This window comes from Rissa tridactyla, chromosome 1 (genome assembly GCF_028500815.1).
Source record: "Rissa tridactyla isolate bRisTri1 chromosome 1, bRisTri1.patW.cur.20221130, whole genome shotgun sequence".
NCBI classification, from domain to species: Eukaryota; Metazoa; Chordata; class Aves; order Charadriiformes; family Laridae; genus Rissa; species Rissa tridactyla.
This window is the reverse complement of record NC_071466.1, coordinates 134,019,840-134,035,943: the sequence shown is the minus strand read 5'-3', so window position 1 is coordinate 134,035,943 and position 16,104 is coordinate 134,019,840. Positions and strand designations below refer to the sequence as shown.

Below are 16,104 nucleotides of genomic sequence, written 5' to 3'. Positions count from 1 at the left end.
GCAAACTGCAATTATGTGGAAGACAATGGAGAGTGAGAGAGACACATGACTAGCCTTGAATTAATTACATGAGCAAAACTGAGGTAGAAAAGCTGGTCGTGTGAAAGTCCAATCTTAGGTAAATCCTTCTCTTTGTGCTTTTTCAGCCAATTCTTATAGGCCTGTGGAGAGAGAAAATGAATAATAATAAATCCCCCTTCAGATAGTGTCCCCAAATCATGTCTTCTGTCAATGAAATATAGCAATCTAATACGTATTTAATAAATTAGCAAGTTCGAATCTTTCTCTCCTCACTCTGAAGCTCCCTGCTGCTGGACATGCCCCTAATAACTCTAAGATGGGTGAATAACAACACAACTCCTTTCCTATTTCAGACACTATCACTCACACATTGTCATAAAAGAAGATGTGGTGACTGTACTATGAAAGAATGAAAATTACTTTCAAAGAAAGTCAAAAATATTTGAACAAAAATTAAAAGACTTTCTACCTGTCAACATTCTTTGTGCAAGAATATAACAAGTACCATCTGAGACCTAGAGATCTCAGATCACCCTGCATTCCATAATTAATTAAACTGCTGAACTACTGCATGAGGAAATAAAAATTCTCTCTAGACTAAAGTATTGCTGAAAACGTCATTATGGAGTCATTTTACCAACACACAGAATTCTGGTTCACGTCTCAGCTTAGTTCCTCAGGTATAACATAAACATGTAAAAAATAACATGCTTTTGTATGCATGACATAAATGGGGAAGTAAAGAAAGGCCCGCCCCAGAACTGGTTAGGGGAGAGGTGGTTTTACATGGATGTAGTGAGGTTATGAACAAAGCTTTGTGAGGAACCTATGTCTGGAATAGCAGAGGACATGCAGGGCACATGCTGCACGGGCACAGATGTGCAAGAAATCTGGAACTGGAGTAGTGCGTAGAAGAGGAATGCAGCAGAGCAACCTTGTAACATGGCAGTTGAGTTGTGTAGTGAGACTATGAGATTAGAGAAGTAGGTTACAATACCTGGTAAGCAACGGTGAGCCCTCCAACGTCAGCTGTATTCTCCAACAGTGTGAAAGTACCATTGACCTTAAAGCTATAGCTTTCATAGTGTTCAACCAAGCAGTCTATAGATTTCTGTAGTGCACTCCTGTTGCATGTAGGACAGCCCCCAGGCTGCACTGTGGGGAAAAAAAACACCTAGAAAGTAAAGGTATTTCAGGCATACACCTGTATTCCTCACATTAATCACAGAGTCTTCTTAGTAGCCAGCAGGGCCCGGAATGGGTTTTCCGTAGCTTCATCTGCCTTAATAATATATATATACATTTATATAGGGACCAGGATTTAAGATCCTCGGAGGAGAAGTACCAGTGGGGACCTAGAAGAGTAAACAAAGACACCACAGCCGGTACCCACCATAATCATAGAATGTGTGAAGAAGTTCATGTGCCATGAAGACCCCGATAGCTCCAAAGTTCACAGCACTGTAAAGTAAACATGGAAAGAGTGCTTTGGAAAAGAAAAATAGGGCAGGTGAACATTCTTTATAGCCACTGAGCACAACTGTGGTCTGCACAAGAGCATTCTACTGAGACCATACAGAAGCACTTTCTATTTATTGTCTCTCGGATGTGGTACACAAATACAAATTCAAATACAAGTGTAAATTACTCTACCAATGCTTAAAATTGTACTATGGGCTTCATTAAAGTATTTGTAGCTAACAAGCCATCATAACAATGAAGAGTCTGTGAATAAGATTCTGCTTTATTAACTCGAATGACACGTATTGTTGTTGAGATATGTCCTTATTTACCCACTACTGGCTGAACTGCTACACAAACAGTAACTGCAATGGTAATCCCACAAAAGCAGGATGGTTGGAGAAGCAATCTTGCAACAGTTGTCTAGTGAAAAATCATACATAAAACTAGCAAGACAGATTGAAATCATGAAGGTTTGACTACAATTACTTTGGTCTAGCATTGGTGATCTTGCTACAAGCAAGAGATTGTACTAGAGACCTCCAACAGTTCTGTCCAATCAGAATTTCTATGATTCTAAGAAATGAATTTACAAATAGTCACACAAGTAAGAGTACATTTAAAATGCATTTCCATAATATGAAATGATGGGCTCATTCTTTCTTTACATGCCCTGATTAACGCTGCTGAAGCATAAAATGATTGTACTTGATCATTACTACATCACTGGAACTTAGTAGGAAGTGACAAGAACAGAACTACTCATCTTCTCTTAGAACTGCTCTTTCATAAGCTCTATACCTGATAACATAATTGTTGCCCAGATAAGTTGTGGATGCCTCATGATTGGAAATGGTCAAGGTCAAGTTTGACAGGGGTTTAAGCAACCTCATCTATTGAAAGATGGCCCTGTCCATAGCAGGGCAGTTGTACTAGGTATCTTTCAACTTGCCTTCCAACCCAAACCATTCTATGATTCTATGACAATTGTATTGCTTTGCTGACTTCTTATTTTAAAAACTATCCTCATAGTCATCTGTATTGGCTTTTGTCAGTAAAGTTTAAACTTTGGAGAACCATCTGAGAAAATGCTATTATGCCAACTCACCAAAAGCTGATCAAGTTTGAGTTATCGGTCATCTCAACTGGGATGACAGTGAGAAAAATATTTTTTACTAACACTGAATAAAAAAGGAATATGATGCTGTAGACAATTTTTCAGAGAGGCAGAATATGGTAACAGCCCATACCACTCGAAAAAAAAATTATTATTCTTTTGAGGTGTCCTGTTCTTCATACTACAATGAATTCATGAAATAGTGCAAGCACTAGAAGACATCATACAGCTAATGGTATAAGATCACCATGGATAAAATAATTACTTTTAACTGAGATACATTTCTTTCAAACTTCAACCTCTTTCCACAGTGTGAGTTTATTTTTCAGTACAATGGCATTAGGAGAAGTATCTATCCATAACCATGCAAAAAATGACATCAAATAATATTTTTACAGTCAACTGTTTTAAGTGCTTTTAATATCAGAAAAATATTGTTTAACAATTCTGTTGCATATGTGAAAGAACCCAACTATAAGAGTATGGTCTACAGAATTGTCATTGTTGCAATGGAATGTATTTTCTTATTAGAGAAGGTTTCATTAAAAACAGGAAGAGAAGAACTGTGTTTGATCCATTTGAAAAAGATTTCTGACAAGAAGTTGCTCTGGGAGGCTCCTATTTTCTCTGGATTAGATTTCTATGGGTTATATTTCAGGAATTCTTGGAATTTAGAAAATGAGAAGCAAAACTGAAATGTCTTCTTTGAAGTTCACCTACATAAGACTTCTGCCTCTTTGCTCTGGAGTAATATATTTGGCTTCGTTTAGTTTTCACCTAGATTCTAATTTTGCACCACCAGAGTCAATGACCATACTCTTTTAGAATTCTGAAGACAGTATCCATATGGCTTTAGAAAAAGCCATTTCCCACCCCCACCCCCCCACCCTCCCTTTACTGTCTTTCTGGCATGCAGTAAGAAAAAGAGGGAAACGACAGACTCGTTAAGATTCTTCCTGGAAACATGGTGCAGCCAAGGGACTGCATTCACTTTCCACCTTTGCAGCCCCTCCATACCTGGGAAAATCCATGTGGAAAAAAGGACTGCGGAACATTCCAGCAGGGAAGACCACCATGTGGTGCCTTATTGAGTAGTATGAATGCACTGCCCAGGGGGACACACGCCAGCTAGAAGCAGAAAAAGAGAATGAGAGAAGGTATTAACTCCTTATCTCGTATCTTGCTCCTTTCCTCCACTGGGCTTGCAAAAATGGTCTCTCAGTACAACTGTTCATAGAGCACCAGCAAATGATGAAATTCACATTATCTAGAGTTAAAGGTGTTTTAAATAAACCTTCACTTGTTTACAGATGATCAGAGCTAGTAGTTTAGCTTTCATAGACGTTAAGAGATTCACCCTCACGACTTCCTTATCAAGTAAGTCAGGATTAGTAACCTCCTGTTAAGTCCTGCACAGAATACTCTTCAGGCAGTGTAAGGTCCTAAGCATGCCTGTCTTCTAAAGCATCCTATGTCCTGCCTTTGAGATGACCCTGCCAGCATTCATGTCATCAGAGCATTTTGCTGGGTTTTTTTGCTGCTAAATTCAGGACACCCAGCTAGCCCCTTTACTAAAGGGTTCATGAGAAAAAAAGGTCCTTTTTTCAGGGGTCTGGGGCCAGTGGCTTTTTTTGGTAGCATGAGCTCAGCCTGCATACAAGACAGGCTGCCAGATTCAAGGCTTTTTTTAAGCAGGATGAAGCAATGCAGCCCTGCAGGAAAGGAGGACAACGACATCTTGTCTTTCACTAGAAGAAGTGTTGCCAGCAAGTCAAGAGAGGCGATTATGCCCCTCTATCCAGGACTAGTGAAACCACATCTGGAAGTGCTGTGTCCAATTATATCCCCCATCCCCCCACCTGCCCTCCCACTCCTTCCCCAGTAAAAGAGAGATATAGACATACAGGTCCTGAGCGACCTGCTCTAGCTGATCCTGCTTTGAGCAGTAGGGTTGGACTGTGTGATCTCCACAGGTCCCTTTCAACCTCAGTTAGTCCAAGAGTCTGTGATTCTGTTATATTTTTCACATCGGTATCTGACACTTACTTATCCTGCGAGCGATGCTGAAGGAGTTTCAAGTAGGAATTTTCCCTCAGTACTTCCAAGCAAGCCACCACATTGAGGAAAAAAGTGTCTTCATTTATCTCCAACTGAGGGAAGAGGCAGGTAATGTGACTGTCTTAGGGCATGAATGAGGAATGAATTGGAGAAAGAGAAAAGTCCCATGGGTGACTGAGAAAAAGAAAAGTCCCATGGGTCAAAAAAGGGTTCATCAAAAGACAAACCAATGGAATACTTGTGTTTTTTTCTCTCCCAGTTATGAAGACCTTCAATTTAAGATAAGACAGGAATGTTATTTGCAGGCCAAACACAACATACAAGCAGGTCACAACAAATGTCTATCAGGCCAGCCACTCTGAATAGGAGACAGCATAGGCAACAATATAGAAGCAATAGATAAAGGTTCTCCGGGCCCATACGTTCTCAGAAAACAAACAGTAAGAAATCTGCATTGCTCCAGAGGTCATAGACTGTTTTAGCAGCAGACAAGATAGCAGCTGGTACAGGTAAACTGCCAATAACAAGGCAGGTATGTTTACATTATAAAGCTCACATTCTGGTATTCCAGGTTCACTTTGGCAGTCTGGAGTATGTGAGCTGGATAGCCAATCTCCACTTGTAGTTTGGAAACCTAAAATCATAATAAATAAACAAACAAAAAGAAACGTGACCAATAGGAGGCTTTACATTCTAGAAGTCCTTTTTCTAAAGTCCTGTTTCTAGAAGTCCTGTTTCTAAACAACTGAAATATAACCTGTGAATCAGCCCTTCACAATGACAGCTACTCTGTTTCAACAATACATCTTCTCTTGCTAATCTGATTTCTTAAATCAATTACCTGAGGCCTAATGTTGTTCCACTCTTCTTTTTCTTTATAGAATGGTGTTTTGGCATTCACCTTTATAGTTTTTAACCTCTCTAGGTGTATAAAACTGAACTGTATCTCAATACAATTAATTCAGAGTATCCATGGATAAACACTGAGCCTCTCTGTGCCTATACATCAATGTACAATCATACGTGTGTGATGGCACTTATAAAACCACCTACAATTTTCCGTGTGTATAAGACATTTAAGATTGTGTGCCTGTAGAAGCAGGTAGGAATATGTGAAGGTGCAGGCCCCTTCCATTCCTTCTCCAAAGGCTTCAGGGAAAGGAAGGCCTCAGTAACTTCTGCCTTCTGCACGCACCAAGACTTTAGCTTCTTGGCGAGTCTGTTCATCCATCCACTCCAACTGATCCAGTTGGCCATAGAGGGCTTCTTGGATCTCAGAGAACATCTGCTCAGCCTGCCATGGAGAAAAGAAAGCATGGTTAGAACTGCAGAAAAACATTGTTTGGGCTTAGCTACCATCTTCCCATGTTCCAGCAATTAAACCGCAGAATAACTGGGGGAAAATCCCTCTTCTTGTGATGAAAGAGATTCCAGTTTCTACAATGATTTAGGCTTAAGTTATTTGGCATCCAGTGGTTCCTCACAGGACTCACCATTCTCTCCCACACAGCTTTTCATCTTGCCTCTCACGGGAAGTAAGAGGGAAACATAATTCTTTTTCATTCAGTCCCTGTTACGATAGGAACGGACCAAATGATTGCCCCACTTCTTGAGTGAAATGAAAATACAGTATCCACAAGTATTTCACACTGGTGTCTCCCTTTCCAAAGTTATGGCAATCGGAGTCTCTCCTTCACAAAATCATGGTTTTTCATTCAGCTTTGTGCTTCACTACACGTAGTCTTAGTTTTCCCATTAGCGTTTCTTGGGGTTATTTACTCTTGTCACTTTATACGCTGCAAACACTTTATAAAACCTGGTGCCTACACAAACTTCCCTCAGAAGAAAAAGGAACTCTGCTTGTCATAGGATAAAAAAGAAATCTTTTCCACACTACAGGCAGGTGTTCCTTTCACTGTGTATCCACTCAGAATGTTTTGGCGTTGATTTGTTTCTGTACAACTGGTCATATGATGGCTTACTGGCTTTGCAGTCAAAAATCTTATTTAAATATGTAAGATTGGTGACTGACTGTCATTCCAGGAAGCATACTGAGATTACATGCATTTGTAGGTCTGTCATAGGTATTGGTGCTGCACACATGACCGCTAACAGTTGAGATAAAGATAATAACAGGTATTTTAGCATTCATTATTCTAGCAATGACAGCAATGTCCTGTTCTGACATCTTTCATTCCCCCAAAAAAGCAGGGGAAGTGCATAACTACAGGAATATGTAAAAAGGTCTAAGACCTACACAAGATTTTGCTGTCTTGATGTGGTCTTAAGTTGGCATGTCAAAAAAGAGAGAGAGATGAAGCTGAGCTCTGCTTGGGGGTTAAGAGTATGAATACCTACAAGTTTCTTGGTCTGCTGAGGGAAAATTTGTTTCACAATCATCTGCCCTAGAACTGGCTCAAAGAAAAAGCTGGTATCAGTCAAGCACTTCCTCCAGCGTTCAGCTGGGATCTGTAAGAACAGAGAAACAAATAGAGACATATGAGAGTGAGGACAAAGAGACAGGAAGACAGTAAAAAGATATGTAAACGTGCAGTCAATAGCATATATGCTGCCATCTAAAAATAAAATGACATCAGTGAATAAGTAATGTAGTTTTGTTTAAAGTACCTCAGAAAGCTTTAATCAAGTAAAACATCGATTTCCTTATGATTTACTCCGCTTTCACACAAGATGAAGATTCATGTGCTAGCTGAGACAAATACATAGAAGGAAGGTAACCATCTATATATTGTTCCCTACCCCATGATGCAGTGAACTTAGCTCTCTAAAGTTTTGAGTACCATGTCTACCCCCCCGCCCCCATTTCTTTGAGAAAAAGGAAGCATTTAATGGCCTAGTGAGAGTAGTTTTCCTCCCCAAATCTGACACTCCATCCAGACAAGGCACCAAGAGAACACCCAGAAGGCGTGTCCTAGGGTGTTCAGCTGTTGGGGAGGCTGAAGGCTAACTCACCATGCTAGATCCCTTTTTTCCATAAAGAATCTTAGATAGCTCCACGCGTGCATCTTGGAATCGACTGTCAAGGGCTGGGAAGAGATTCCCAACCAGACAAACAATCATATAAATATGAAGGACCCTGTAGGAAAATGACATTTAAAAAGACTGAAGATTGAAGGCTGGTCACTATAAACACAGAGACATGGCAAGAGTGAGAGGAATAATTTGAGGCAGAGGAACACTAGTAACCTGAACAAAGACAACAAAGTACTCTGAATGGGCTACACCTGGGGCTATCAAAGGAGGATGATTTGACATGAATCAACGAAAGAAACTCTCTCCTCAGAACACCATGAAGACTCAGGGGGTAATTGCCTGATGGGCCACAGGATTCTTTATGGTAAGCAGGAGAAAGAGCATTTTTAGGACTGGGTGAAACTTATTATAGAGCATTTTGAGGGGTCTGTGGGATTATGTGAGACATATTAGGGGATGTTTATGGGAAGAGCCAAAGGCAGGGAAAGGGAAAGATCATGCTGGATTGGGGTGAACACACGTGGGAAAATGGAGAGGAAAGGTGGTAAGAGGGAATGGTTGAGCATAAACTTGTGGGTTGCCAGGATGACTGTCTGATTGAGCCCTGCACATGGTCACCAGAATCTGTCCTATGTTATTAAATGGTATTCTTAAATAACACTCTACTCTCCGGCGGGGGGCTGCGGGGGGACACTGGATACTGGAGAGATAAGGAGTCTGAGAGTTGGCCACTGGAAGGACTTTAGTTCAAGCCAGCTTCTGAAGAAAGCAGGGGTCTGAGAGTTGGCTATTGAATACACTAGTGGTTTGGACCACCTACTGGAGAGATATGCTCATATAAGTGTGTTTGTAACAGGAAGAGATCAGAGTACCAGCAACCAAAGTAGGGCTGCAAGACTCAGGGGCCCATGTACCCAGGTTCCAGCAGCTGTGGACACCAGGGGATCTAAAGCCAGCTTCTGGATGGACTGAATATCTAAAGACCGGCTATTGGAGTGATCCATATTGTTTGTGTACATACATAAATTTCACTAGTATACACCAAACCTGATCAGCTGGGCAGGAGGAATAGGATCAGACCATCTGAGCTGTTTGTACAAGTGCTAGGGGTGGGTGGGTGCCAGTAAAGGCACTGTGTTCCATCCCTGTTGATCTGTGTGGTGCATATATATACACACATATATAAATATACTTATACGTGTGTACATATATGGTGCATGCATGTGCAAACCTCTTGGGAATATATGCTAAGCCTTAGTACTGGCTAAACCTGGTGATATAGAGCCACAGCAGCCTTGCAATTATTAGGCTACTGAATTCAGGAGCCTCTAACATGGACCTCTTTAATTGATGGTATCTGATGTTAATATTTCTTGAGGCATGAACAACTAGAACCATAGATATTGACTCTTACCTTTCCTTTTGCCATTCTTCGATGAGCTGTGACATGCCTCTTAAATAGTCCATGTCATGCACTACAATTGGCTGAGAGAGGTTCATTGGCATAGGATGGAAGACAGCCTGGAGACATGACAGCCAGTCAATAGCAGGAGCCTTTTCCTAGAAGTAAAACAAAGCTTACATGCTGAACTATGAATCTAAATTGACTGACAAGAAATAATAGGGAAACTAGGATAGTCCTTCTAATACTGTTAAGACATACTTTCAACAAGTTAAACTGGTTTTATGATGTGGGTATTGATTATAGTAGAAAAGGAGAATTTACTTTTTTTTATTGAATTAGCACTGGGAGGGGAGAGAGTTGTGGGCCTGAAATATCCAACTGCTGTCAATAAAAGACCGTAAGTTAATAGATCATTTAAAGCTCAACAGACTCCAAGTGCAGGCTGCAAGGGAATGGCATCTAAACAGAGTGCCTCGTATCTCTTTTGATCTACATCTGTAAAATATGAATGTCACGGGTAATTGTGTTGCCCAAGTTCTAAGGCATAGATACCTGTAGCTCTCTAATGGTAGTGCGAAAGAACAGCATCCCCCTCTGCTTTCTTTCTTGCAGTGGGGTGACAACTCGCTGGAGCTTAGAGATGAAGAACAAGGTAGGGGAAAATAAATCAGGGGAACCATCCTGTGGTACTCCAAGTAGGCCCCCCAGTTTCTTCAAATATGAGAGATACACACGGAGAACCTGCAAAACAGAGGATATGACCAGTGGGAGAAACATGACTGAAAATTAGTCACCCCATTCATCCATCCATCCAACCATCCATCTTGACCATATAAGCTTCAGTCTTTCAAAACCACTGCAGACCCATTCCTGAAACTGTTTTCACTGCAACATCCTTAGGTAATTCTTCATGTGGAATACACTAGCCAAGTACATCCTTTTTCAGGATTGAAATTCCCAAAAGGTTATTTTTGTCCAGTTTACAATTACATTACATACTGGAATAATTTGAGAGATGTAGGCCTGCCATCTCTGGAGTCAAAGGAGGGACGTGTAGTGATATAATGAGACAGTATTTTTGACACAGAGAAAATGCCAGCTTCTTGCCTCTGTGTTCATGAGGTATCAAAGGAATGCTCGTGATGGGTAGACAGGCTTATTTTATTGAGGACTCTTCTGAAAGAGTCAGATTGAGAAACTGAAATCAACTCAATTTTTATAAAGTTCAGAAAAATGACAGAGCTGTGATGAAATTAACTTTGTTGCAATAATTCTCAAGGTCAAAGAACTTGTTTCCCCAGCTTAGGTTAAAACATTTTAAAATAACTTTACAAATGCTAGCTACCCCTCCTCCAATACACAGATTTTAAGTTACAAAGCCTTACTTTGGACAAGAACATTTTTTTTAAACATTCATTTAAGGTGAAACCTAGGGGGAAGCCCAGGTTCATATTACTTAACAAATACCAATTAAAACGATAACATTCTGTTTCTACACTAGAAGTTTTAAACCTGGCTTCTAAAAATGGGTTACATTTTACAAAGTATCTTTTTGGAAAAGTACAGAGTTTTGTAAATAATTCCTTCTGTAGACATGTTCAGAGGTCACTGACCGTAACCCATGGAAATAGACCACTTTTAACCTGGAGGCAATTCAAGGAGATCCCTACACCAAATAGCTATTTTTACCTTTCCTCAGCCTTTGATATGTTACCTCAAGATAATTTTTCTCTTTGAATTTACTCTCAAGTGGCACCTCAAACTCAGGATGGTCAATCTGCAAAAAGGAGTAAAGAAAAAACATCTTGCTATTTCCAGAAACAATGGAAATGGGAGGATATCCTCAACAGGCTTTATTAATTTCTGTGTCACAGAATTTGAAATAATAATAAATTACTTTTACTTTTCAAAAATGTTTGCTAAGTAATTTTTGTGGATCTATCATATTCTGCAGCTCATTAACAAGCTCATTACAAATCTGCAGTGACTGATATTCAAATGTAAACCACATTGTTAAATATTTCTACATGGCGCACTGGTTTTGGCTGGGATAGAGTTAAATTTCTTCATAGTAGCTCGTATGGGGCTATGATTTGCATTTGTGATGAAAACAGTGTTGATAACAAAGAGATATTTTAGTTATTACTGAGCAGTGCTTACACAGCGTCAAGGCCTTTTCTGCTCCTCACACCACGCTGCCAATGAGTAGGCTGAGGGTGCACAAGAAGTTGGGAGGGGACACAGCTGGGGCCGCTGACCCCAACTGACCAAAAGGATATTCCATACCATATGACACCGTACTTAACAATAAAAGCAGGGGTGAAGGAGGTTGACCAGGGCTGCCATTCCTTGGGAACTGGCTGGGCAGCAGTCAGTTGGTGGTGAGCAACTGGGCTTTTTTTTGCATTGCTTCTTTTTTTCTTTCTTTTTCTTTTTTATTTTTAATTATTAATCTGTCGTCTTCTCAACCCATGAGTTTTCACACTTTTACCCTTCAGATTTTCTTCCCCATCCCACTGGATGGAGGAGTGAACAAGCGGGTGTGTGTTGCTTAGCTGCCTACCAGTTTTAAACCACAACAGTGAGCTGCAAAGTTCATAGTACTCTATGCGTATTAGACACTTAGCATCTATTATTGTACTAGTCATACCTGTGAACACAAGAAGAACCAGACCTTTCCATGACAAAGTACAATCTACACTGTCAGGCAGAAGAGATGAGAGAAATTAAGCAATTTATTCTTCCTCATCTGCTCATTTTCCACAAATAAGTGCTTTTTATGTAATAAAATCTAGTAGTTTACTGAAATTTAGGAAAACTTTCTTTAGACAAGAACATAGGCTTAACTTGAGCAAGCCTGGGTCTCATGTGCTGTGTAACTGACTCTTTATTCAGGGTGCTTGCTGATATTTTCTCTCTTTAGTCCACTCACCTGAATAACATTGGCCTTGAGGTCAAAAGGACTAGGTCCCACATGCACTCTGAAAAAGGGAAAGGTGCTGTATCTGCCCATGAGAGTCTGAAGAGTTTCATTAAAATCTTTTGCTTTCCCCACATCTGTGATATTCCATCCACCAACCTAGAGAGGGAGAGAGACAGCATGACACCAGGTGAGAAAAACATTTGTTTGATCTATCTTTACAAAATCTTTTTTCGCTCCTATGAGCTCAGTCATTATGACAACGGAGAAGCAGAAAAGCAAATAGCAACAGAGGAAACTCATGAAGATTTCTATATACCCTGTTGGCTTTAAAATGACCTGTCACTTTCACTTAAGCAAAGCAACTCGCTGCAAAATGACACAGGGAAAAGAAATTATAATTATCAACAGAATAAGATGTACAGGAAAAAAGCAGGAGAACAAGCAGAGAGGAAAGGGGTCTCATTTTTCTAAAGCCATCCAGAAGGACAACCCAGGATCAGGGATTACAAGTCCCAGCTCCCTGCCAAGCAGATTCACAGGTGGGCCTGCAGTCACTATTCATTCTGCTGGGAGGTTCTACATCCTCCTTGGAGACGGGGCATAATTGCCCTTTGCCAGCAAGAAGATGTACAACCCTTCCTGGCACTGAGAGGAGTCTCCTGGAATGGAAAGAGAAGCATTTTTCTCTTTAAAACAGCTCCCTTGAAGCCTGGAGCAGTGGATGGCCATCAGACCTTAGACATAAAAATTTCACCTGTCTTGAAAGATATTCCCTGATCTGTAAGTTGGATCCTATTGGCCTGAGCTTCTAAGTGATCCCTCTTTGTAGTTTTGGTTGTTGTACAGTCCTGAAGTAATATGTAAGGTCATGAGGAAAGAGTCAGGTAGCTGATGTCAGAAAATCAAATCTTGAAACAGCATTTAAAGCTAGAAGATTTGTCATTTAGAAGTTGTGCTGTGAACTATGAGGTTATTTCAGGGCCAGATGCTAGCAAAATTCATCATGTAGGACCATACGACCCTAACCTCACACTTTCCTTTTTCCTGCAGGAATTATCTTCTGGAGGGAGAGGAAATACCACAAACATTCACCTGATTTAGGAGGTCCTTCAATGGTTGACTTCCTTGGGATTCTATCCGTTGGGTATCCATGCAGGAGCGATAGAACTGGATTGCTTTCTCTTTAGCTGAACCTTTTATGCCAAACTGTGGGCTCTCTGAGGAAAAAAAACATATTAAAAACTACAAAAATGGTAAAAAATACCCTATAGGGCAGTGTTAGAGCAGAGAAAGGTTGTAAGAAAATATTACACTGCACTTTGATTCAGAACAATTTAGCAAATACATCTACACTTTCCACCGTCACTCAAAGCAAAAGGCATTCTAGTGCCATGACTCTTCCTGAGGCCAAATATGTGAGTTTCTTTGCATGGAAACAGGAGTACAAAAGGAAGGTCGTGCGCATCTAGGCTTCAGTCACACATGGAGCCAGGACACATGACCAGAGTGCACATTCAGACAAGCACAGCAAGAAACAGTCTGCTTTTACAAGGCAACAGGCTTGGGTTGCTGTCAGTATTTTAAAGTGTGACTTTCATCTGTTACACTTGTCAAGGGCAATTAAAATATTTAAAATGCAGCTATTGTAAGATGACATGCTCAAGAATAAATCTGTACCTGTAATGATAGAAGAATTAAGAAACTGAACTCAGTCTCTGTTCGGAATGATTGTGCTCTCAGTTATTAGTATTTTCAGCTCTGACTGAGGAAGATGTTGAAGGTAACACACCAATCATCTGTCCCTACCTAAGAGCCTCTTCAGGATCAACTGGTTTTCTTCCAACAACACATCAAATACATTTAGTGATTCTTCTGTGGTTCGGCTTGAGTGTTTGCCTTCCCAGCTGCCACAGGCGTATTTGTAGAAATCCTCACACGGGTCTACAGTGTCATTCCTAGAATTCAGGAGTCTGGTCAACAGTGTAAGACCCAGCTTGGCATCGCAGGATCCTGGGCAGGAAGTAAATAGGAGAGAACTGAGCAGTGACAGTGGAGAGCGAGAACAACTCCAAACAAAACAAAACAAAACAAACAAACAAACAAAATAGGAACTATCTCTGGGACATTTTCCCCAAAAGATTTATTTTTGGTACAAACTCCTTTGCATGCAGAGTGTTGAATTCCTTGTAATTTTTTTCTGAATATGGAACAAAGTGTCTTCTGTCTTTCACTTCACAGGAAGATTTTCTTTGCACTTTATAAGGGAGATTCTTTAAATAAAGGACAGGTTATCAGTCCAGAGGTGGTGTCCTCTGTTCATACTAACTAGGCGGTCACAGGTTGGATTACTCTGCCTTCTCAGTGTATTTTCTCTGAATCAGACAAATTTGGCCAAATGATAAACAAGAAGCAACTGATGGTGCCAACACACGAAGAAAAAGGAGGACATAGCACAGAGAAAGTAAGGAGGTAAGTTTAAATCATGGAGGGAGATGTTCAAGCATGGGAAACATTTCTCAGCAATGACATTTGTTAAAACAGGACCAAGACTTTCTAGTATATCTTGCTTTGATCTAAAACTCCCTTTATCTAAACTGCTGTGAAAACCGCTGTGGGTATGTGTTCTCGTTTTGGTTCAGTGTGATGTTTCAACATCAGATCAGATTGATTATTTACTGAAATAAGCCACTTGTAAATCAAAGTAAGACTTTCCATACTATGGTTTAAACTGTTGACATGGGAGGAGGCAAACAGAGTGGAAATCTAAACTAACAGTTTTCCCTTGGTCTCTGTAACAAACGGTCTCCAACACACAACAGGGGCTAAAGAAAAATGCTAGGTGAAGAGTCAATAATGTTTATTTTGGAGCAGGGAATCTCTGTATCCACCTTCAGTACTGAGCATTCCATATGCATAAGCAATTACATGGACCATTCTGCAGATAGTTGATTAGCAAATTTGAAAAGCAAATTAATATTTCTGATCTATGCTCACAGCTCCCCCATTAGCAAGAGACTATGACTTTTCTTTCTACACTATGACTGCACTGGTCTGTGCTAGAAAACTAGGACGGGACTTGTTAAGTCAGAGATGGAACTGTGGAGGAGGAGCTCCAAATCTCACATTCAGTGCAGTTTGCTGGAGGTGACTACAGATAGAGCATGACATGACGATGACATGCAAGAAAATATAATGATGCTCTCCCTCAAAAGTGAGCCCAGGCATATTAAATGGCAGGCAGAGGAGGAGGACAGGTGTGGGGATCTCTTCCCACTATGACTCAAGGAAGAGGCAGAACAGTGTGCCTTTTTTGCAACTGATGCTACAATTCTTTGAGATTCTGAAAGTCTGATTCTTAACAGAGATGTTAAGCCTAATACACAATGGAGGCAGATAGGAGAGAAAGCAGTCTTACAAATGAGGTGGATGAGGAAGCAGGAAAAGGATATCCCATATTATACCTAGACCACAAGTCATCACGATGTAGGTGATAAGTAGTGTAAAGCCAAGGAGAGTACTGACAATAAGTGTACACAGAAGTAGGCTTTTCCCCTGAAGGCATCGTTCTTTCTTTGCACCTGTTCTCAGCTCCTGGTCACAGGTCTAAAGAGAGAAAAATGAGACAAACAGAAAAAATGAAGAAAGAAAAATTCATATTACAGTTAGCACTGGTCATATACTCTGTCTTCTGCCTAATCTACGAGAAAATCACTCAGAGGACTATTGCCAGAATACCAACAGTCGTCCAAGTCATCTAGGCAACTGTACTCCCGAGGGCTTTCTCACCTCCTTTGTTTCCTTGTCTTTTCCACCTACAGCTGGTGCACAGTGTTATGAATTATGCATCAAAAAGCCAGCTTGCCATGAGGAGGCCTGTCCCTCCATTAGCTCCTTCTGGTTTACGGAATCACTTTGCATATACCTCCTGAAGATATCAAAGCCTTTTTGGGCCCATAAAGCTAATAACAGGATGGCTAGAACTGGTCATTCTTTATTCTGTTACAGTCTGGCAAACTGAGCCCTAATTTCAGATTTCTCCTCAAGAAATAACTCCTACATCCTAAGTCCTCCAGTCCAGTTGAAGTGGGATAGAAGACTTGCCCTGTTCTACAAACTGCAGTAAGC

At 40.5% G+C, this 16,104-nt stretch overlaps 1 protein-coding gene across 16 annotated transcripts in view; it reads right to left on the bottom strand.

Annotated features, from left to right (window-relative positions):
• Positions 1–16,104, bottom strand: part of KEL (Kell metallo-endopeptidase (Kell blood group)) — a 33,331-nt gene that overhangs the window by 12,807 nt on the left and 4,420 nt on the right. The window contains exons 3-18 of one of the 16 annotated variants that reach the window (XM_054196661.1): positions 15,441–15,582; positions 13,786–13,989; positions 13,072–13,196; positions 11,989–12,135; positions 10,771–10,833; positions 9,609–9,797; positions 9,066–9,211; positions 7,631–7,754; positions 7,016–7,126; positions 5,853–5,951; positions 5,200–5,291; positions 4,646–4,774; positions 3,617–3,727; positions 1,415–1,482; positions 1,019–1,176; positions 55–161 (exon numbers count right to left, since the gene is read on the bottom strand). In XM_054196661.1, coding sequence (XP_054052636.1) covers positions 55–161; positions 1,019–1,176; positions 1,415–1,482; positions 3,617–3,727; positions 4,646–4,774; positions 5,200–5,291; positions 5,853–5,951; positions 7,016–7,126; positions 7,631–7,754; positions 9,066–9,211; positions 9,609–9,797; positions 10,771–10,833; positions 11,989–12,135; positions 13,072–13,196; positions 13,786–13,989; positions 15,441–15,582 — 2,015 coding nt within the window. Of the gene's footprint in view, positions 1–54; positions 162–1,018; positions 1,196–1,414; positions 1,508–3,616; positions 3,728–4,645; positions 4,775–5,199; positions 5,292–5,710; positions 5,952–7,015; positions 7,127–7,630; positions 7,755–9,065; positions 9,212–9,608; positions 9,798–10,770; positions 10,834–11,988; positions 12,136–13,071; positions 13,197–13,656; positions 13,990–15,394; positions 15,583–16,104 lie in introns of those variants that run through there. The other 15 variants (XM_054196625.1, XM_054196632.1, XM_054196697.1 and 12 more) reach the window with 15 other exon arrangements.